The sequence below is a fragment of the Bradysia coprophila genome, chromosome IV (assembly GCF_014529535.1).
Source record: "Bradysia coprophila strain Holo2 chromosome IV, BU_Bcop_v1, whole genome shotgun sequence".
NCBI lineage: Eukaryota > Metazoa > Arthropoda > Insecta > Diptera > Sciaridae > Bradysia > Bradysia coprophila.
Window position 1 is genome coordinate 3489404 of NC_050738.1, and position 24082 is coordinate 3513485.

Consider the following 24082-nt stretch of genomic DNA (forward strand, 5'->3'; position numbering starts at 1 on the left):
ATCACAATTCGTGGAAAATTCAACTTAAAGTCAGAATTTTGCCAAGACTGTAAACTTTGGGGATGTGAATTTGTTTAAATCTGCTATATTACCATCACCCGCGTATCTGTATCTTCGTGACTTCCCTAAGTCTTACAACCTTAGTGTTGATGCCACATGAATTCAGGCTTGGAAAGTAAACTTTTCTACTTTTTCTTCCCCCTTTTATATCTCCGAAACTACTGAACCGATTTTGATAAACTTTTTCCCCTGAAAAGTAGTACAAAGTAAAGAATTGAATTGAGCCGACATGAAGTCAATCGGAATCGGCCACATGGCTCGGAAGATATTGAAAAACTGATAATCTTCTCGAGAATACGACGAAAAATGCGAATTTCACTGAAATTTATGCCGGGCACAAAATTTACATCTTTTTACTGCCCTTCTGAGAAAAAAAAGTTTATCAAAATCGGTTCAGTAGTTTCGGAGCTATGTTGCCCTCGATATTACAACACGAAAAAGTACTTTCGGTCTTTGTCCTTGAAACGTAATAGTCAATTACAATTACGTTTTTGTGGAGGACGGTAGATCGAGCGAAGTGAGGACGACAAACGAAAATGGCTATTAAATTTGACCTAGTTACAAATTCTTCAGGTGGATTGGTTTCATAATATCTGTGCCTTCAGTCTCCTTACTTAGTATGCATATAACAATGTTATATTAGGGAACGTCAGATTTTCTGAACAGAAAATACAAACGAAAATACAAGCGGAAACGTAAATGGGAAGGACAAGTTTGACAGATTCAGTGAAAATTAAATTCTGACTGCAAGGATTTTAATCAAAGAAATCTCAATCAGGTCAACATTTTCCGAGCATTTAGCATTTGAAAATGGGATGTTTGTATTGATGATATCAAAGTTTCATCACTCGGAAAATATTGGCCTGAACAATTATAGTTTACCGGACTCCTGAGATTTGTTTTTCGTGCTTTGGGCATAAATTTCGGAAGTTTGCTACTAATTTAGGCCCTCAACATGAAAAGTTGTTTTCGCGTCTGTTGTGGACGGTTGATTTTTGTCACTTTCACTTGTCGCCCTCACTTCGTTCGGTGTGAACTTTCCAATTGTTTCCAAAAATACTAGCACTAAAATTAATGCAAACGTTCTGCAGGCGAGTTAAGAGGCACCAGTATTTAGCTGAAATTGTAGCCTACTTTTGTGGGCTTCATATTTCATTTTTGATGATATCTTTCCATCAGAATCGTTTTTCAAAAATGTACGACCGCAATTCTGACTACGAATGTGTTAACTTTCAACAGAAGATAGATTTGGTTGTAGTCGTTTGAGAAAAGTGAGCAGTTTAATGAAATTTTCATAAACTGCTCGCGTTTCTCGGAGCCGGTATAAAACTGTTACAACCAAATGTATTTTCTGTTGAAAGGTACCACAGTCGTGGTCGGAATTGCGGTCGTACATTTTCCAAAAAGTAAACCAAAAGTAAACTAAAATCCAGTATTTAAAAATCGCCCTAATATATGCTTTTCAGCAAAGCATCTTAAACAACATAAATTTGAATGCATTTTCTGTATTGCATTAACTCTTTTGCATTAACAGCAAGTATATCATAAATATAATCGTCGAATCTATTACTTCTTTCGATCTAAATATTTTATCCAGATTGTTTGTATCAGAATCTTTAGTTCAATAGACTTTGACATACATTTTTCGTCTAATGTCATACTCTAAGCATTTCAAGAAGTGGTGGAAATATTTTATAGTACTTTCAGATGTAACCTCACTTGAGTTTATTAACGTCATTGAAGATGATATATAGAAAAAAAATAGAAATTCACCTAAGATATCAACCTATGTGGGTGCGGTACCTGAACTTGATGTTGACCTGAACCCGATTAGTTATCAAGTTTTCTCGTTTCAGATTCAGGTCAACCAAAAAAATTTCCACAAAAAATTTGAGGTCAACTTGAACCTGAACTAAAACTGAAATTACCAGTTCTGAAAACAGAATTTTTCAAATTTTCTTGGGTTTTCTGCCCTTTGCATGAAAATTCACATGTGTACCTGTTTGGGACGATTGGTTTAAGACACTTTCGCTTGTAGATCTAACTTCGTTCGAAATGACTATTTCATACCGAGAACCCAAAAAGTTCGACTTCGTCGCACATTTTCTCCGTCCAATATGAAATAGTCATTTGTGTACCTGATTTGCACGATTAAGTTTAGGCAATTTCGCTAGTTGTAGGCCGAACGGAGTGATGACTTGAAAATTGTCATGACATAGCCAACTCGAAAATAGAGTATACGGAGTAATCAAAGAAAGTATAGTTTTCATTTTGATAAATTTGTCTTCAAAAAACGTTTTATTTGCGTTCCTTCTATCAAAATCAAATAAAATATGAAAAGTATGAAGACTCAATATGAATGTTCTATTTAGCCCGTTTTCGAGTTGGCGACTTCACAACAATTCCCAAGTCAACAAAATGATTTTTCTCACATGAAAGACATTGAGTGGGGTATCGTTAGAAAGGTATGACCTCTGACTATAAGATAAAAATTAACTTCGATCAAAATAAGTCCACTCACTGAACTTTTGTGACCAGACGCTTTCAGAGGGGTGTATGAAATTTCATGAAACGAAAAATTTTGTATGAGGAAGGAACTGGTCCGATTTTACTGAATGTTGTTCTGAGCTCCCAATAGGTCCCTGAATCGATGTGCGTTCTTATATTAGTTTTTGGGTGCATTTCGGAAAAACTTCTTTTTTGTTGAGGAGGGGCGTGCAATCGTCCAAAGCAGGTGCACACGTGAGTTTTCATGCAAAGGGCCGAAAACTCGAGAAAAAATCAGAAATTGTCCCCATTTTCGGCCCGAAGCATGAAAAATACTGTTCGTACCTAGGACTAAAAGTCTTTCCTCCGGATAAGCGAGATTAAACTTTGCTGGGTTGGAAAGTCGCGAATCTGTGAATCTATGCTGCAATGATGACAAATTATTAACAGCTGTTGTTTAGCAACAATTGATATATTTTTCATTTTTTTTTATCAAGTTACAATTTCCTTACCACTTACTATTTAGTAAACTGTTAATATATATTATAGAACATTGATAATGAAATTTGTGACTGATATATCCATTTATATAATATTTATTTATCTCAATTGTAAATACGTTCACGTCTGTTTTGTGTATGGGTTTGATAAAAACATTGATACAAATATAAATTGTTTATTTGATTATTACACCTCTGAGCCACTTTTCTGTCGTATAAATGTGCGATATTGTAAGTGTAATTATGTTCACACGAATTATACTTTTAGTTCTTTTTATTTACGATAAAATATACAATAAAACCATCAATGACTAATTTTTGTTTGGGTTGTAACGGTCGTTATAAATATTATAAGTTATGTGGAGACAATTCACAAGGTAAAATACAAATTATTTTTAATTAGAAAAAAATATTTTTTTTTTGTTCAGTTTCAAGCACATATGAAACCAGAAAACTCTCAGTTATTAATTGAGGAAAATATTTATTTAAAAATACTTATTGTGCTGTTTGTGCGAAGAACCAGCTACGTTCAGATCACCAAGTGTGAATCGACTGTCAAAGCCTCCCGGACCAGCAGCTGCATTTTTCACCAACTTCTCCATAGCCAAGTTTTCGCGTGGACTAAGTGATCGCTTCTTCTTAGCTACCATAAATCGTTTTGATGGATAATCTACAAACGAAAAAATGTCAAGCAATTCAGTTGGTATGTGGAGAGGTATGTCAAGGTCAAGGCTCGAAACGTTGAGGGTGGGTCAAATTTTTTGTTTTTTTACCGCCCGACACTGGATCAGGAGAGAATCTTTATGAAAGAAATGTTTTTAAATTGGTTTTTTCCATGTCTCAAGAGCGATTTTTGATTTTTAGGGTAATGTAGTGAGGTTGCACACATCGCTGAGTGATTGCTCCTCTGACATCTGTGAGGTACAACCATTACTATTGACTAGTTGTTAGCCGAATAATGAACCTTTAAAATGACACTATTATATTGGAGATGAGGTCTGCAGTCGGGCCGTGTAAGTCAGAATGATTTCTCCACCACGACTTTTCGACACGAAATTTAGATTTTTGGATAATAGTAGATTACTGTACCAGTGAAGTAATTTGATATCTCGTATCCAGATGAGTAAAATGCACCGATTGCATCAGCCAGAGGTGCTTTTACTCATCGTGATACGAAATATCAAATTATTTCCCGTGTACAGTATGCTATTTAACTTTTCCTAAATAGTGTTGAAATATCACGATTTCGTCGCTTATTTCCCACGTCATTGAGGAAAAACGTTGTTCCCAACTTATGCTAAAAGGCATTTTAGCGAATCCGATTCATGTCGAAATCTCTCATTCGCTAAAAAAGCATTTTAGCATGCGTTAGGAAAGTAACTATTACGAGCTAAGAAAAGGGATTTCCCTAGTGACGGAAAGGCCACATTACCTCCCTAGCAAAGTAAAATCACAAATCAAAACGTGTAAAGTCGTTCAAGGCTTGGCTAAATTTATAAGCTGATAGAGAATTTAAGACAGTTTTGAGATCACTTTGAATATACTCGGGTGATCGCTTTCTTCAACTGACATTGACTTGTCCTCCTTGGGAATCTTCCCATAATTTTATTCGTCTTGTGAACATTTCGGAACATTTTCAGGCAAATTAAATTTCTCAAAAAAATACTCACAATTCGATCCGCCATATCGTGAATCAAGTTCAAAATTGTTGTTGTACGGGTTGCCGTAGTATTGAACGGATGGTTCCGCCCATGCATTCGAATTCCACCATTCGCCGTTATCCTCTTGACCTTCCAGTTCGTATGGTGAATTTTGAAAATCTAAATTGTTGTTTGCATATGGACTGTTATCCATTCGTGAACGGTCCTCTATCAACTCTAACAATGCTACCATTTCAGCTGGTGATAACTTTGAGTCCTTGAGCCTGAAAAATGACATTATTCAGTTAACTCATTCACTTGAAAAGTTCCTGTTCAGGAACATTCTGAAAAATTATTGTAACGTGTGTGTTGACACGAGTAGGTCGAGAGATATGAAAGTTTTAACCGACAGGGAATATTCTCCAGATGTTGGATCGGTCGGGTGATATCCGATTTTGCGTCAGGCTCCATATATTAGCTTCCCCCCCCCCCCCTGTTTTTTTCGCTTATTTTGTCTTCCCAATGAATTGCAAAGCCAAAATATCAAAAATAAAAATATGGTTTCTTTAGAGAATCGTCAGATTATTGAATTAGGAAAAAAATGTCCTTTGTAGTCGATTTGTAAAAATACAGGGTGCCACCAAATTCGAAATATGAGTTTTGATGAACGTTTTGGCTTGCTAATGCCAAACCACAATAATATAAATATAGTTTCTTCGAAAAACTCACAGAGAATTCTATTTCAGTCAAAAATCTCCTTTGTAGCGACTTTGTAGAAAATACAGGGTGGTCTGTTGGAGCTGTCACAGACGCAAAATTTAGCTATACTTGCTTCCTAGTACAAAAATAGAAATATAGTCTATTTAGGGAATTGTCAGGGTATTGAATTTTGAATAATTTAAATCCTTAGTAGTCGATTTGTAGAAAACTGGTGTAATTTATTATCATCTACAGGACATACGAACCAACCTGTATTTTCTACAGTGACCGCATTTTTGTTTAGAGATAAATAATCTGATTTACTTCGAAATCATGTCTCTGGCTAGTAAGCGATACTGTGCTACAGCAATCAAGTAGGCAATCAAAAGTAACGATCAAATTCAATTTGGCGCAACGTCAATTTCGATACAGTAGCTAAACGATTGTTTATACCAAAATTGCATTTCGTGTTCGAATGATTCTTTTTTGCATCAAAATTCTATTTTGTGATAAAAATAATAATTTTTCTTCAGTGTGAAGAATATATTTCTCGAACTGCATCAAAATTCCGGAATAAAAATAATAGTTTTTATTCGGTGAACTTTATATAATGCCGTCACGGAGCAAGAGGTTAGTTGTATAAATTGAAAGTTGTTACACGTGAAGTGAACCTTTATACGGCACGAGACACAAGTCAGAGTTTCTTCAATTCAAAAGTTGTTCAATCTCTCGGCTACGTTCGGGAACTAAGTCTAAATTGAAGAGGCTTTGATTGAGAGAACGAAATAAAGTTTGAAATTATTCCTCTTTCGTACAGGATCAAGAAACCATCTCGGATTTTCACCGAAGGGATTTGGAATAATTTTATCAATTCGGACATCGAGGATGACAGTGACGGTGATGACGGTGATATTGAAACTGAATCGGTTCATTCTAAACGCATACGTATCGGAAGTGCTGTCCTCACTCTTGACGATGAAGCATTTGTTGAATCCAACTCTGATGAAGAAGAATTTGAAAACAACGACCCGGATGGGGAAGTTTCTGAAGATAATGTTGACACCCAATGGATTTGGACTGCGAAAAGTGATATAGAATGGTGTCGTAAGGCTATCAAGAGCCAGAGTTTTCCATTTGAACGAACCGAAAATTCCGATTTAGAAGAGGAGTACTTCTCGCCACTTGCATATTTTATGAGGTACATCCCTGACTCGCTTTTCGATGACATGGTCACATATACAAATACGTATGCGGAGCAGCAACAGACAAAGAAATGGCGACCGACGGACAAAGACGAAATCAAGCAATTCATCGGGCTACAGGTTATGATGGGAAATTTAAAGCTCCCCAGAATCGAAATGTATTACAGTCAGCATCTGCAATGTAAAATGTTCACCGATACCATTCCACTGTATCGGTTTTACCTGTTGCGAACGAACGTGCATTTGGTCGATGTTGAAAAAATACCCGATGGCTGCACTGACAAGTTCGCACGAGTTCGTCCACTAATGGATTCGGTGAGAAAACGATGTCTTGAACTACCGCTCGAAGAGAATCTTTCCATAGACGAACAAATGATCCCTCTTCGTGGAAGAGTCACTAAAGGAGTCAAACAATACGTTAAAAACAAACCGAAAATAAAATGGGGTGTCAAGAATTTGGTTTTGTGTGGCAAAAGCGGTTTGGCCTATGATTTTGTTGTCTATCAGGGATCAACCACAGAATTCGATTCAAAAAGTCTGGACACATTCGGATCGGGAGCAACAATGGTGTTGCATTTGGTGAAGCGTATAGACAAACCCGGACACAAATTGTACTTCGACAATTACTTTTCTACCTTTCAAGTATTCGAAATTCTACTGCAAAAAAAAATACTCGCCGCTGGAACCATAAGAATCGATCGGTTTGCGAAACCGCCATTCTCATCCGACGCCGAAATGCAGAAGAATGGACGGGGATGTTGTGAGGAATTGGTGAGCTCCAACGGATCTGTAACTTGTGTGAAATGGTGTGACAATAAATGCGTTGCCTTGGCGTCGAATTATGTTGGCATTGGAAAGGTTGACACTGCTCTTCGCTACGACAAATCATCCCATCAAAAGATTGCCATCAATCGACCGCAAATTGTACGTGAGTACAATATCAACATGGGTGGTGTCGATTTGATGAACCAAATGATCAGTTACTACCGAATTTCGATTCGGTCGAAAAAATGGACGTTACGGATGATAGCACATTTCATTGATTTTGCGATCGTCCAATCATGGAATGAGTATCGAATTGACTGTAATAAATCGGAAATTCCTAAGAGACAAGTAATGGACTTGTTGGCATTTCGGATGGATCTTGCCAACCAACTCGTGTATCCTCCATTGCCTGCAAAGCGAAGTTCTCGGATAACACTCGATGAAGTTCGATCGAAAAATCAACGAGTCGATAAGTCACGAGAGAGACGTACGGATGACCACATTCGATACGATGGATTCGAGCATGTTCCAGAGTATTCGGAAAAACGAGTGAGATGCAAATTGGAGACATGCAATGGTAAGTCACAGGTCTTTTGCTCAAAGTGCAGAGTTCATCTTTGTTTGAATCTAAACCATAACTGCTACCGCGAGTACCATAAGAAGCCATAGTCTAAATAAATTTTTCTTATTTTCTAACTTTTAAACCAACTTTTAAGTCATTTCCATCTATTTTTCAAACATTGCAAATTTTAAAAACTCATTATTTTACTCACATCCTTTGAATTGTCTTCCGTTTATTTATCAGAATTTTTACCTTTTAAAACGTTTAATAAATATGAAGGAATAGATTATGTCGATAATTCCATTGTATAAAAAGATACGAACTGAACTGAATTGTACAAAAACTATAGAAAAAATATAAAAGATGTTTACCAAACAACGAGGAAGTGAGTACTAAGTTTCTAATTTTTTTGGTCAATGGGAACTTGCGTCACTGAGCATCGAGACTATGGGTATTCAGATCCAGTTTTACTTTGTTTTCTCGGAATTATTCAACAAGCAGCAGTTGTGCACCATACTTTTTGTATTCGATATGCGACGTTAGAATTTTGTGTCTTTGTGCGTTTCAATTTCGGTCAAAGTAAAAATTGAGAATGGCCGGATTCGGCAGGATCCTTGAAAATGCTTGTGTTCTAGAACTGGAAATGAATTGGAGTTATGTTATCTTAGGAACTGACTTACACTAACCTCAACAATCTCATTTGTATTGAAAATAGCTGGATACCAATTCAGGATCCTTAAAAATGCTTAGGTTCTAAAGCTGGGAATGGATAGGAGTCGTGGTATCTTAGGAGCTGACCTACTGTAGCTGTAGGTCTGTAGTTCTAGAGCTGGGAATGGATTGGAGTTATGCTATCTTAGGAAAGGACCTACTGTAAACGCAATAATTCCATTTGTATTGAAAGTATAGCTGTATACCAGTTCAGGATCCTTAAAAACGCTTTAGTTCTAGAGCTGGGAATGGATGGTAGTGGTGGTATCTGAGAAACGGACCTAATGTAGCCTCAATAATCACATTTGCAATACAGCTGGATACCAGTTTAGTAAATATGAAGGAATAGATTATAATAATTCCATTGTATAATAAAAACACGAATTTCTTAATCACTTAATTGTACAAAAACTATAGAAAAAATATAAAAGATGTTTACCAAACAACGAGGAAGTACTCAGATTTTTCTAATTTTTTTGGTCAATGGGAACTTGCGTCACTTGCATTGAGGCGATGGGTATTCAGATCCAGTTTTACTTATTTTTTCTCGGAATTATTCAACAAGCAGCAGCTGTGTTCTGTACTTTATGTATTCACTTTGCAGTCGTTTTTGCAGTCTACAGTCGTTTTTATTTTTGTGCGTTTCAATTTTGGTCAAAATAAAATTACCGATCTCGGTATTTCAATTCATTTTTTGAAGACAATTTGAATTCAGACAGACGTATAATGTCCGCTATTAGTGAAAGGTTAGTTGTCGATATTCGGTACATGATTTTTGAAGAAATCTATTATTTTTCATGTCTTATCAGAGACGAGTCACATGAACGTCGATCGACTGAAGAAAGCCGGTATGATAAACGTAATCATTTGCCCGTGTGCATCGAAAAATGGTCGACATGTCTATTTGAAAAATGCGATTCAACTTCTAATATAATTTGTGACAAATGTAAGGTACACCTATGCCTAAATAAATACAGGAACTGTTTCAAAGAGTACCATATGAAGGATAAATGAGCTGACGAAGGTCTAATAATAAGAATTCTGTATAAAAAAATGTGAACAATAAAAACGAAACTGTTGAGATTGAACATGTACCGAGTAGCTGAATGACTTCAAAATCATCTGTGACAAACCGAAATTCTACAAAAAGTTCCCTATGTTTTTCGAAGAACCTATCTCAGTAATTTACAGTGTATAAGCAGAAGTCATTTATTAGTCCTTGACTTGGGAGTTGATTATAAAAGGAGCTAATAATCAACCTAATGTATTGTCTATTATACCATGTATTTAGAAAACTGGATCTGAAATGTTGATCTATCACATAGCTTGAGTTCTAGAGCTGGTGGTGATGATATCTTAGGAACTGACCTACTGCAGCTTCAATAATCCCATTTGCTTTGAGAATAGCTGGATACCAGATCAGGATCCTTGAAAATGCTTGAGTTCTAGAGCAGGGAATGGATGGGAGTGGTGGTATCTTAGGAACCTCAATAATCCAATTTGTATTGAAAATAGCTGGATACCGGTTCAGGATTCTTGAAAATGCTTAAGTTCTAGAGCAGGGAATGGATGGGACTGGTGGTATCTTTGGTCACCTACTGTAGCCTCAATAATCCCATTTGCATTGAGAATAGCTGGGGACCAGTTCAGGATTCTTGAAAATGCTTGAGTTCTAGAGCAGGGAATGGATGGGACTGGTGGTATCTTTGGAACTGACCTACTGTAGCCTCAACAATCCCATTTGCATTAAGAATAGCTGGATACCAGTTCAGGATTCTTGAAAATGCTTGAGTTCTAGAGCAGGGAATGGATGGGACTGGTGATATCTTTGGAACTGACCTACTGTAGCCTCAATAATCCCATTTGCGTTGAGAATAGCTGGATACTAGTTCAGGATCCTTGAAAATACTTGAGTTCTAGAGCTGGGAATGGATTGGAGTGGTGGTATCTTAGGAACTGACATACTGTAGCCCCAATAATTCCATTTGCGTTGAGAATAGCTGGATATCAGTTCAGGATCCTTGAAAATGCTTGAGTTCTAGAGCAGGGAATGGATGGGAGTGGTGGTATCTTAGGAACTGACCTACTATAGCCTCAATAATCCCATTTGCGTTGAGAATAGCTGGATACCAGTTCAGGATCCTTAAAAATGCTTGAGTTCTAGAGCTGGGAATGGATGGGAGTGGTGGTATTTTAGGAACTGACCTACTGTAGCCTCAATAATACCATTTGCGTTGAGAATAGCTGGATACTAGTTCAGGATCCTTGAAAATACTTGAGTTCTAGAGCTGGGAATGGATAGGGGAGACAGGTTCCAAGAACTAGAAACTGAATTTTAACTAAAAGAGTCTAAAAAGGTTATTCCAACAAGAAAAATAGAAATATCTCGCGATTTAAATAATTTCAAGTGAATGAGTTTTAATCTTATTGCAAACGACAAGCGGATGAAGGTATCACTGTATCAGCTACTATAAAAAGAACTAAAAAAGAATCCGCCATGATAGCATCGCCATCATACAAAATCTTGTACTTCATCAGTTTTAACATACGACACTATTTTGTCGTTATTACTCATAATATATAACTAGCCGTTTGTGAAAGCCATACCCATTGAACTTTGTGACCTTCCTTCAATTTATGAAATTGTAATATAGGAAACCCTACTCTATAATTATGTAACAGCATAATTAATGGTTGTTATTCGTCTGACATCAATAAACTTCAACTACGAAAAATATACAATTTTTTCTCTAATTTACCGTCATCAGTAAAATCAGTAGCAATCTAATAATTGCACAGTAATCAAAGGACGTACAACAAATCGTCCTTTTCGTAAATTTATTTAATTTTTCTCTTTCGTCATCTTGACTGTATAGACGGTATATTGAAACCAGCATGATGTAACAGTTGGAAGCCTGTAAAACGTTACCAACAATAAATACTAAATTATGTTTTTTGCTGCATTGTAAACACAATAATAATCTGCTAGAGTGGGTAAACGTGCTCAATAATTCATCGAATATAGGACACGTGTCGGTCGTATGGAGGTGGTAAGTGGAAGGTACACAATCATTTATCAAAGATATTAAGTCCTCTGAGTAAATAAAATTTCAAAGGATAATGCCTCGAGTGAAAAGAGTATTATACTCTGTGTATCGCCGTTCGTTAGCTCGAAAATGATGCAATTTTGTATAAAATATTAGAAAAGCTGTGTGGTTCGCTTATAATTAAATTGCAATTTCGAATCCCTGAACGAAAATGTTAATCTTGCAGAGAAGCGCTACGTTTCACGTATGAGGCTTTTCGAAGATTTTTCGCAAATATGTTCCAAAGTCAGACTCGGACTGGCATTATCGAAGCTATATGACACACTGTCAAGTTTCAGTACCCTATTTAGAGTAACGCTCATGCTTGAAGTACGTTGGTAATATACAAATTTTCGACATTCATCGCCCGAAGAGTTATTGGGGTATCGGGGAATCTGGCACACTGTGCCAAAAGAACACACTTTTAAACTACGTAAACGGTGAACTCACACACACAAGTTTATTGCTGTAAATGCTTTTTAGCCGTGTCATCGACTTAATGACTTCTTTTACAAAATTTTGGCACCAAATTACCACAGGCCGCTGTATCCAGTCCGGCCGTGATGAAAGCTCCGACTCAAAGAAAGTTACAAAAGTAAAAAACGATGGGTGATGTGACACAACATATGAAGAAGTGAAGGTCATGGATCACTACGTACCTTTTTGATATTTTTTTCTCGAGATAATCAAGAAAATTGTCTCAAAAATTTTTCGATTTTTCGTTTGTGAAAAAAGGCAAAAGAGTCAAGAAAATCTAGTAGAAAGTAGAAACTAGAAAATCTTGAAAATTGAAAATTCAGAAAATTCGGGAAAATTCAATGAAAATCAAGAAAAAAAGTTTCAAAGACAAGCAGCGACACGAATCGCTGAAGCTTCACGTAGTCTGCATCTATATCAAATTATATTTAAATAATTAGAAAAACAAATCGTTTCTCATTTGTCTCCTCCTTATTTACCGTCACAATTACCGCTTAGGTGAATAAAATATTATTTGTTTGCTGGAATTGTTCATCCCCGAACACACGAAACGCTCTCAATAAAAAATAAATGAATTAACAGCGAACCAAGATGTAAGTACGAAATTAAATCCATAAGCACGCACAGCAAAATCCCACCCGCAAGCGATGAATAATATTTTTATGAAAACATTAGATTTTCTCTTTGAATTAAGATGACTGGAGCGAGAAATGAGGATGATATTATAGGGCCACGTAAATAACAGATTTTAAAGCGAAACCAAATTTTTATTACCATTTGAAAAAGAAAAATGGAAGTCGAAATATGTTGATAGAATTCAGTGGATTTATGAAAGAAGATGTTTTGGAAAAAGAATTTCTTCAATTGATTTCATGGCCATATCGAGTGTTCACAGACTGAACCTTTCACAGACGGAACAGTAGTCATTTCAACATGGTCGTTATCGGATCTATTACTTCATTCGATTTAACTTTGTCTCAATCGATTGAAACAAAATCTGTTACTTCACTAGTTTTAACTAATAAAAGTAAAGTAAAAGTTTGAAAAGAAGAAAGAAGGATGGAAAAGTTTCCACTGAGATGGTCTAGCATTCCGTTAGTGACTTGGATTTTAGGATATGTCTTACGATCCTATCAGTGGATGGTTTGGTCAAACAGAGAATTTCGTTGCGACCTATATAGTACCACTAAAGAGGTGGTACAACGTTTAAAAAAGGCGTTTACAATAGGTTAATGTGTATCAATCGGACACAATCATAAAAATAACATTTTCGCCCACGTTATCGATCGCATACCTATCGAAATACAAATTACCAACACCCTATACACAACATGTCCTCTAAATACGGAAAAGTAATTCGAAAGTGAGCAAATGCTATAAAAACATCGTCCCGTACGTAAATAAATATATCTCGGAGGAACACATTGAATGGAACTTAGACCTTTGAAAATGTGTATATCCAACAGTTAATACGAGTTTTGATTTGACTCAATTTAATGCTACGGAAATATAGCTTGGATGTACGTTTGCCCTTTTTACATTTTATTATGAATTTTATTTACCTTTGATGTAGATTCTCTGTCGTCATATACTTATCTGATTCGAGAATTCTATAAATACAAGGAAAATGGAAGCAGTCCTTTCATAAAAAAAAAATCTCAAATTAAATGACTGAGCTAAACAAAAAGAATCCAACCAGACGCACCAAACTCCTATTCATCATGTACATCATCGTGAATATCAAATTATGGAATTTACGTTTCAAAAATAAAAATTAATTAAAATGAAAATGAAAGATTTTCATTTATTCAGTACATCCATCCACATCGTTGAAGGAATAAATTAACATTTTATCTGTCGAATCAACAATACCTTTTCACATCGAAAACGGAACGCTTGATGCATAGGTTGTGACAAGAAAATCTTGACCTTATATCCCTCCCATACTCCGTGTACCACCCAGAGCATTAAAACGAAATAGAATCGCCCCCCGTCTCTCTTTGTCGTCAAATAAATTATGCGACATAGTAGTTTAACAACATCAAACAATTACTTCCACATCATCAATATCTCGTGTCATCCAACTGAATTTCCAAGCGCAAAAAATAAACAGAATTTTTGTTCTATTATTCATGGGACATGGGAGTAACGGTTCCGTCAAGAGTATATATCTTCGGTGTGCTCGTTTGAATAAAATATTCCATCCACTTTGTTTGCGATTATGACTGGACGGTTTTCGAGGCTAAAGAACTTTTAGAGGGTAGTACGTACATATTGAAAGTTAATTGCGTCTTAAATCCTTAAATGATAATGTATCCCTTAATGCCGACAGGAAAATTTATGAGTGGAGTAGCTTGTCAGCGGTTTTAATTATGCTAATAAAAACTGTACAGCCAAGGGAGTACGCAGTAAGCTATACGATGTACTCATATAGCCCATGTAAAGCCAACTGAAATAAAATTCTTTGTAAACATCAGTCGGCCTTTGAACGAAAGTGACTATGTGATACTTGTCTTATCTTGTGTCATCTTAGGGCCTCATAAGTTTTACGTTTTGTTTGCTTTCGTTTACATTCAGGAAATTAAATTCAATTGGCTAGCCTAGCCAGCCAAACTTTCATCCGTTCAGCAGTCAACTTACCGTAATCCTCCGTTTGATCGTTTCTTTCGATCTGGAAAGTATCGTGGATACACTGGATTTGGTACCACTGGCATGGCAATCGGCCTCTCGTAACCATTGTTTAGAATACTCTGCAGATTGTCATACGCATTGATGTTCGGTCTGTACGGATACGGTAGTGGTTGGTATTCCTCCAACTCCTTTATTTCCGGATACAGAAGGCCAGAGTCCGTATCTTCGAAATATTCGTCCACTCCATCAATAAGATCCGGAAAACGGCGCTGAGCATTCACTGAACATAAAAGTGGTTCACATTCGTTTGCACCAAATATGTGTCTTAAGTTTCAATTTTACCTCCTCGCTTTTGTGGTGCAGGTTTCTTTTCGGTTAGCTGTTGAGTAGACTTTTCGCTCGCTTGAACGGGTTCTGGATTAGGGTTCGGGCTAGCTCGTTTTACTGTAAAAAATGAATTGGACGCTATGAAAAACGATTGACTTTGTCACTCGGTATTTTTCTACAAAAATAAATTTCTCTGAATCCACTGATGAATAATTCATCGAAATGATATTGATGATTAATGAACAAATGAAACTGAGCGAGAAATTTTATCTGCTTTCATGTAAATAATTGCATCTCATTAATTCGTCTGTTTTTTTGATTTTTTTTTGTTTTGCCGGAGATAAATTAAGAATTTTTTTTTTGACGATCGAACAAAAAAAATTAACAAAAAAGTGGGGTAAACATTTGAACTTTTGGAATCAAACCGAGTTTTCATTTTTTTTGTTGGTCTTTTTGGCGAAAAGTTATTTTATTAAAAGAAAAGTCGTTCGACAATTAAATTAACTGAATGTGTCAAACAAATTAACCCTTTACAAACAGCAGAGAGTTCGTCTCCGCAACAAAACGTTTAAATCTGTTACTTCAATTGTTTAAAGAAGTATCTTGTAGTGTTTGATAGAAAGTCTATCACTTCACTATAAAGAGAACACCTCCAAGAGAGGTCATCGGTTATTTTTGTACAGTAAGCACGAAAACTTTTAGCTAGTAAGTATCTAACAGGTAGGAATTTACGATTTTTTTCAGACTTGTTTCTGCAAGCGTCGTTTCAATTGTGATATCGATGTTACAGAAAAGGATGATACCATTATGAGTGGAATGAATCCTTTTTACGTGTGAGAGAAAATATCATGTCTCATAGGCTAATGTTCTGGCTTCAGCTATAGTCTAATAATCTCACAACATAGTATTACCATGTTTCGATGGTTGTTAGATGGATTTTTAAATTACGAAAAAATGGTTTTTCCGTTTCAAGGTTTGACGACATACAGTGAACGACATCTCAAATGTCTCACTGTCAAATTTTTCTGAGAATTTTATTGTGCCATTGCAAATTCACAATGACATTCTCTGAAAAAAATGACAGTGAGACATTTGAGATGTCGTTCACTGTACATTTTGAATTAATTAATTGCGGCAAGCATATGACCAGTATTATTATCTGGTCTATTACTTCCATCGATCATATTTTTAATCTGTTGATTTCAAATCTTGTCCTTCAATTTTTTTAACATGCATTTTACTGTATAAATGACTACATTACCCAGATCTTGTCATTATTTTGGTCGACGTTATCAATAACCATATGTGAGAGGTAAATAATGTTAAACTAGACAGTACAGCAGAGACGTACGATATTATAAGATAGCTCCCACATAATGTCTTCCAAACATAAGTAAGGTGGTCGATTGGAGTGTCGGAGGTCTCGAGTTCGAATCGCATGTATCGCGATTTTTTTTTTTTTCAAATTTAGTTGACGTAAATAAATGTGACTGTTGGGATCAAAAGTCGGTCTACTACATCTGTCAAAGTGACGTTTAACACGTCAAACAAAGATAGACACAAATTCGTTCAATTTTCCTGAATTCTATTAGTAAAGAAAAATCAACGATTTGGCGACCGCTTCGCATGTTTGTTTCTTTTTGACGTTTCACTTTGACTCTTTGATAGATGAAATAGACTTTTGATCCCAACTGTCACAAATGTACTAAGTAGTTTAAAAATGGAAATTTTTGAATTCTGAATAATATTTTCTGTACAACTTTTATTTTTCGATCAGAAGACCAATGTTCGCCCAACTGTACATTGATACAGCTGTACTGTTAATATTACTGCTACGTTAACATAATGTACTTGTCCCGAATTTGTACAGTACATTCGTACAACGACTACAGCTGAGCTGGACAAAATGTTTATAGGTGTTGGTGCAATTGATTCACTTATAGTAAATGGGTGTGACGGGCCCATTACTAAAATTAAAATTCAAAAAATCGATGATATCCAGTGAGTATTAGATATTTGATGCATTTAACTAGATTGAAATTTTTTTTAACTGATACACCCTAAGAAATCTAGAAAAACATTTATTTATAAAAATTGGTACATTTTTGAAGCATTGCGAACAACTCGTTCATAAAGAAGCGAACAAAGACGAGTTGGCAAATCTGGCATTTTATATTGAAGCGAAAACATGAAAATCTGATTGGTTATTTTGGTCATTTTGTGAAGACTGAACCAAAACTTATTGAGGAATCGTTTCGTACTTCGTCATATCAAAATGGTGGTTCACCAAAGTTTCATCGATTTTTTTTAGGACAATTACGGTTGCTAGTAATCTCGCGCCGCTTCATTCACAATAATTCACATTTTGACACATTTTGTATAAGGAAGATGTCACTTTGTGAGTTATTGTGAATGAAGCGGCGCGAGATTCCCTAACACCACAATTACCGCTGACGCCCTGAGTTCTCGCGTATTTTCCACATCGTATAGGAAAAACATTGTTACTAGCTTCTCAAAATCTTTTTTAGCATTCGCTTTTAAGAAGCTAACGTACCGGAGCTAAAATTGTAGCCTACATTTGTGTGCCTCAAATGTATTTCATTTTTGATGATATCTTTCCACCAGAATCCTTTTTGAAAAATGAACGACTGCAATAACGACCACGAATGTGTTAGCTTTCAACAAACTGCTCGCTTTTCTCAGAACCGGTCGAACGACAACAACCAAAACTGATTTTTATGTAAGGCCAACCCATTCCTGGTTGTTATTGCTGTCGTACATTTTTCAAATAGGACACTGATGAAAAGAAATCATCAAAAATGCGATACGAGACACGCAAACGAAAGCTACAATTTTTGATTAGTACCGGTGCATTCGGACAATAACTGTTTTCAGTGTATACCCAATACCGCCCATGCTAGTCGTTTATGTTTGAGAAAAATTAATTTGATGCAGCCTTTTCGGGCTGCATACTTTATTCTGTTTCTCAATTCTGTGAAATCGACGCAATAAACTTGTTAATTGAAAACTGTAATAATTTACATTGTTCTCGACTCAGCTCAAACATAAATTATCTTTACTAACACGTAGCTCAATTCAAAGCGCGTAATAGTGAAAGGGACAGTCTCACATCTGCGAATAGCTAACATTGGCTAAAGTTAGTGAGTGCATGATACCATGTCCTTTAACATCAACTAGAACATGGTAACTCATTTCTTCTTCCAGATAAAATATAAAATTCTGCTCAACAAGACGATATGACATACGCGTTCGCTTCTACCATTTTATTCTTTGTATCTTCTGTCCATTGTTACTACCAAGAGGATCAAGAGAGAAGTCTGGTGAAAGGATTGAATGATTTTTTTGACTTTGATCACAATATTTTCCTATTGGAATCAACAACGTATCATCATCGCTACATTTCCACAGAATCGAATACTGAAGTTAGAGACGACAAATATGTACCTCAGACGGTTTTGAGTCCTCACCCAGCACGACCGCCGCCATTAAAAGTTATACCCAGCAAAATCTCATTTTTGTGTGTTGTCATCGAACGTTCAACCTTTGAAACAATTTCGCAATTTTTAATTGCGATCAAACTGATTCGGGAATTGCAACTTAACATGAAAATTGGAATTTTCTTCGCACATCCAATCGCAGGTCCACAATTGGTGGAACAGTTATTTCGATGGAGTAAGCGCGTTCAAATCTTGAACATTTTCATCGCATTTTATGAGAATGGGACCATTTCGGAGCCATTGCTGAATGTTTTCAAATATAATCCGTTTGGAGAAAACATAATGATTAATGTGACAGGCAGTGCATCTCCTGAGCACTTTTTTCCGGCCACGGTGCCAAATTTTCGACGACATCCAATTCGATTCATTAACACTCATGATGGAGACATTTATCCACAAGATGCCATGTTCTGGAAAACTGTAGTTCGGAAATTAAATGCAACAACTTCGATGAGCAATATGAGTAAGTTCGAAAGAGATTTGTCAACAGACGATATACTGCCGTATAAGACAATACTAACCAATGATAGTTTTACGATTTATCCGCATCAAATCGCCCATTCAGTGATGATGGTTCCGCATGCTCAACGAAGGACGGGATTCATGACTGTATTGACAAATTTAACGAGTAAAAATCTCTTCGGCTACACTTTCATCATAATTTTTGTTACATGTCTCGTACTTATCGTCTCAAGACACTTGCAAAAAAGTAGAATTTCACTGTTTCAGTCGGCTGCTGATGTTCTAAATCTTATAATGCACGACAATACACGAATCAAATATCAGCAACTGCTTGCCGCAGACGTTTATATTGTTGTGCCTTTAACCTTCGTAGGATTTGTGGTTGTAAATGAGATTTTGTCCATCTTTCTTAGTCATGCTACCATGCCACTTTATCAAAATCAAATAAAAACGTTTGACGATCTTTATGAATCCTCAATACCTGTGCTACATGACAGAAGTAATTCGGAATATTTCATAGAAATATTGGAAATCTTATCACCGCATAGTGGATGGAGGAAAAAAGTGCATGACCTAAACATTAAACAAATAAACAAGGAAGCAATGTCATTTAACACATCTTTTGCATTTATAGCTGTATATACGGAAGCCAAAGTAATGTTGGAAGTACAGAAGCGATTAGATTTAGAAGCATACTACATGATATCTAAACCGTATATTGTCCAAAGCTTGCACTCATACGCTTCTGACAAAAAGTTTGTTTACAATGAGTACTTGAACGTATTGCTGCACTATTTTCAAAGCGCAGGACTGATTGATAAATGGTTGGAAGATGCACGACGAGATGCGATACAATTTGTCCTCAAACTGCATGCTAATCGTCAATTTACAACTGATACCGATTCAGACCCGGTTATACCGACTGTCGTTTGGTGTGGCTGGATTGCAAGTCTAGTTGTATTTATTTGCGAAATAATCTGGCAAAAATACCAACTGCAAAAAATCGTCGAAAAACTAAGGGAGAACCTTTGGGCGAGCACACTAAATGGGGCAGCAAAATGCTGTCCGCGTGCATCTAAAAAAGCTGCAAAGAGTTGCACGCATAACACATTTCAAAGAGAATCAAAGAGGTGCTCGGCGGAAACATAGATGAAAATAGATTTTAATCCGGTGGAATTACTCATCGGGGCGAACTAACCCATTTTACCATTTGGATGTGAAAAATGTGGGTTTTATGCGCCCAGATCAAGCATCGTTCATGCACCTGACCTACAATTATTGATGACATGTAATAGACGAGCTCACCAATAGTACATTACTATGCAAGGGAAGTAAAGTGATATCTCGTATCCAGATGAGTAAAGGTAACCGAGGGCTTTAGCCCGAGGTACATTTACTCATCGTGATACGAGATATCACTTTATTTTCCGTGTGTAGTACGGCGTTTTACTATGCGAGTGATGTAAAGGCTATTGCCTATACATGTAATAGCCTTATTACATGCACCAGCATAGTAAAATGTATTTCCATCGCACGGTAAGCACCCTATTTAAAGACATTGACAAAATGCAAACGTTAATCTTCATAGACGGTAAGTGAATTGCTTAGAGAGATCGGAATGTCAACAACAATATAATAGTACATTGAATGACAAGGGGCGAAAGTAAAAAAATTCAACCGTGTGCGAGAGTTGGAGCCCGCGCCGAAGGCAAGGGCTCTAATCGCACAGGTTGATTTTTTTTACTTTTGCCCCGAGTCGTTCATACTATTTTTTTTGATACCAACATTGAAAATTGATACGTATCGCAAACATCGCAACAAAATGTTGAAATAAAAAGTCATTTAGCCAGAAAATGCGGGGGTGCAGGGGGCGGCAGCCCCCTGGTATATGAAAAATTTAATAATTTAGCCATCACAACAATAACACACACAAAAATTAAGATATAACTAACAAATCATTCAGTAACAAAAAGTATCAACTTTGTATGCTAATTTCAATAAGAACACTGGCGCACAGTGTTTTACAATTTTGATCAAAGTATTCTGCATAATATGAGCGGATTTTGTTGACAACTCGACTCATTTCTCTCATTTTCTGTGACGTCAGTCACTTTCGCTGTTCGTTCAGTTGCGTTCGCTCTTCGTTAAGTACTTTCTCCCCGTGGGATGCATTTTTTTACTTTCGCCCCTCATATGCGGGGCGAAAGTATCATTTTTCATGCTTCGGGGCCGAAAATGAGGGCAATTTTTCGAATTTTCTCGGGTTTCCGGCCCTCTGCATGAAAACTCACATGTGCACCTGTTTGGGACGGTTGATTTAAGGCACTTTCGCTTGTAAGCCTCACTTCGTTCGGCCTACAATCCGCGAAATTGCCTAAAATCAATCGTCCAAAACAGGTACACAAATAACTATTTCTATGTTGGTATCAAAAAAATCATATTGATCTGTTTTGTGCGACAGTGCGGAGGATGACTTACAGTTAGATCTAGATTACATGCAATATTTGTTTGTTATTTTCAAAAAAAAGGAATTTGTGTTTAATAAATACAGCGAGTCTGCCACAAAAAATAAGTTTTTGCTTGAAAGATTCGAATTCACTTGTTCCGGGTACTGTGTCAACATAAACCACATATACATTGTATATACATACATATAGCCGATTTAAAGCTCACGTCGACCTTTAGACAGGGACTATCTTAAGGAAAACAATTTTCTTATTTTGCCGATTTTCCCTACTTTCCCCAAAAAAATCCCTAAAATAGTCCATGCTTTCAGAAAATCTTAACGCGCCGACCATCAAAAGAATTACAACAACACCCTGTAGCCATTCGAATGCAGAATTTCTCGATTCCTTTTAACATTATGATTATGAACTATTCTCAGTTTCAAATCTATAGAGTGTTATGATGAAAGAGAAGAAGATATTTGGTACCCCAAGTACCCCAAAGCAAGTTAAAATAAACTGATCTTCTGTCCTCTCACTCTCAACGTACCACGAAAGAGAAGCAAATACTTTGACAAGTACCCCAATGCAAGTTATAATAACTAGTCTTCGGTTTTCTCGCTCTGATCATAACAGTAAAACAGTCAATTGTACCACGGCACAGTAAAAGTAAACCTGGCAGCAGCAGTTCATTATTGAAACGTCAAATGAGGTACCTAATACACTGTATGAAAATGAACTCAAATGACCACTGACATAAGTTGATAATTTTAATTCGCAAAATAAATAAGTCTACTACGATAATTCAGGTCTCTAGTGATCATATAGTGACGTCATATAAAATTTTCCTAGTTGGCGCTACAGGAAAATTTTGATTTCACCGCCTTCGTGATCAACTCGAAAGTGTCCTAATCTGTTCTTTCATAACCTGGATTTTTCTACAGCTAAATACGGAGCTTTATTAGTTTTCAGTATATACTTGTACTACGTGACATGCTCTATTGGTGATAATTTGTCGGGCGAAGGTCTTCTCACGGCAGAGTAAAATAAACCAGGCAGGAGCGCTTGATTTTTGAAACGTCAAATAAGGGACCTAATACACTGTATATATGAAAATAAACTCAAATGAACACTGACATAAACTGAATTAATTTTATTCGCTACTAGATAATTCGGGTCCCCAGTTAAATCAGGCGCTACTGCTTGGTTTATTTTACTCTGCCGTGGTCTATTATTTTAATTGTTCTGAATGGAAAAATTCAATTAATTTGAGGTATGTAACGTAACTAAAATTAAAATTGAAAAATCTATGATACTCTGTGTGTAAGTGTATAAAATAATTGATGCTTTTGGTGAATTAGATCGAAAAAAAGGAATTCTTTGACACACACACAAAAAATCGAGAAAAATATTTATCTGGAAAATTGGTCACATTTTCAGAGCATTTTGAGAACGACACGTTCACATTGCAAGCGATCAAAAGGTCAAGTTGACAAATCTGGCATTTTTTATTGATAATCTGACAAGCAGTTTTTTTAGGATTTTTATTTTTGCGACAATACAGTGAGTTCTCCAACAATTAAAAATTGATGGTCATATACCCACTTAGCAAATAACAAAACAGTTAGAGGCAGTGAAATTTCAGCATGAATTTGCTTCAGCTGTTTTTCAGCTCACAAAATTTTTTTCATACGGTGTCACCACTACCACGTAGCAGCTTCAAAAACAATTTTGATTATATATCTGGATCAACTGAAAACTAGCTGACGAAAATTCATGCTGAAATTTCACTGCCTCTGACTGTATCATTGATGAAATAAATTCGTGACTTTACATCGACTTTGTGTATGTTTTTAAGATCATTATTTCTGACGCATCCATGTCCTACTCTCCCTCTGGAAATGGCACCGATGCGGTATATACTACAAAACGCGATTTTTTTGTGTATTGTCTCGTATGTTCCATTGTAAAGGGATTACAGATTTTTTTCAGTGTATACAATACTGTGCGAGTCTACTATGTAGTAGAAAAATTAATTCAATCTAGCCTTTTCGGGATACACAATTTATTCGGTTTTTAAATTCCGTGAAATCAACGCACTCCACTAAACTTGTTAATTGAAAATTTCAAAAATTTTCATCGCTTCAGATATAAAACGTAGGTCAACGCGACGTGAATATATATAGCAGTGAAAGAGAAATCTGTGAATAGCTCATATTGGCTAAAGTTAGTTAGTTCATGGGTACGTGAACTTTGAATGTGCACGAACTAGACCATTGGAATCTACATCTTCTTGCTCAAAAACAAAGCTCCATAATATAGTATGAGACTCGAGATTTTTATCGCCATTTTAAGCTTTCTGCCCACAGTCCATTCTCACCATCAAGAGAGAAGTCTGGTTAAAGGATTGAATGATTTTTTTGACTTTGATCACAATATTTTCCTATTGGAATCAACAATTTATCATCATCGCTACATTTGCTCTTCATCCAATACCGAAGTTAGCGACAT

The 24082-nt window shown here is 36.2% G+C and overlaps 1 protein-coding gene and 1 long non-coding RNA gene across 2 annotated transcripts in view; one reads left to right on the forward strand and one right to left on the reverse strand.

Annotated features, from left to right (window-relative positions):
* Nucleotides 1-3324: 3324 nt before the first annotated feature.
* Nucleotides 3325-24082, reverse strand: part of LOC119085843 — a 28714-nt gene continuing 7956 nt past the window's right edge. Inside the window, exons 2-5 of the mRNA XM_037196349.1 lie at nt 15163-15264; nt 14830-15100; nt 4718-4971; nt 3325-3717 (exon numbers count right to left, since the gene is read on the reverse strand). Coding sequence (XP_037052244.1) covers nt 3533-3717; nt 4718-4971; nt 14830-15100; nt 15163-15264 — 812 coding nt within the window. The 3' untranslated portion in view covers nt 3325-3532. The remainder of the gene's footprint in view (nt 3718-4717; nt 4972-14829; nt 15101-15162; nt 15265-24082) is intronic.
* On the forward strand, nt 9195-9686 carry LOC119085864. Its single transcript, XR_005089352.1, has 2 exons — nt 9195-9372; nt 9436-9686. It is a non-coding gene; the product is annotated as an uncharacterized LOC119085864 (long non-coding RNA).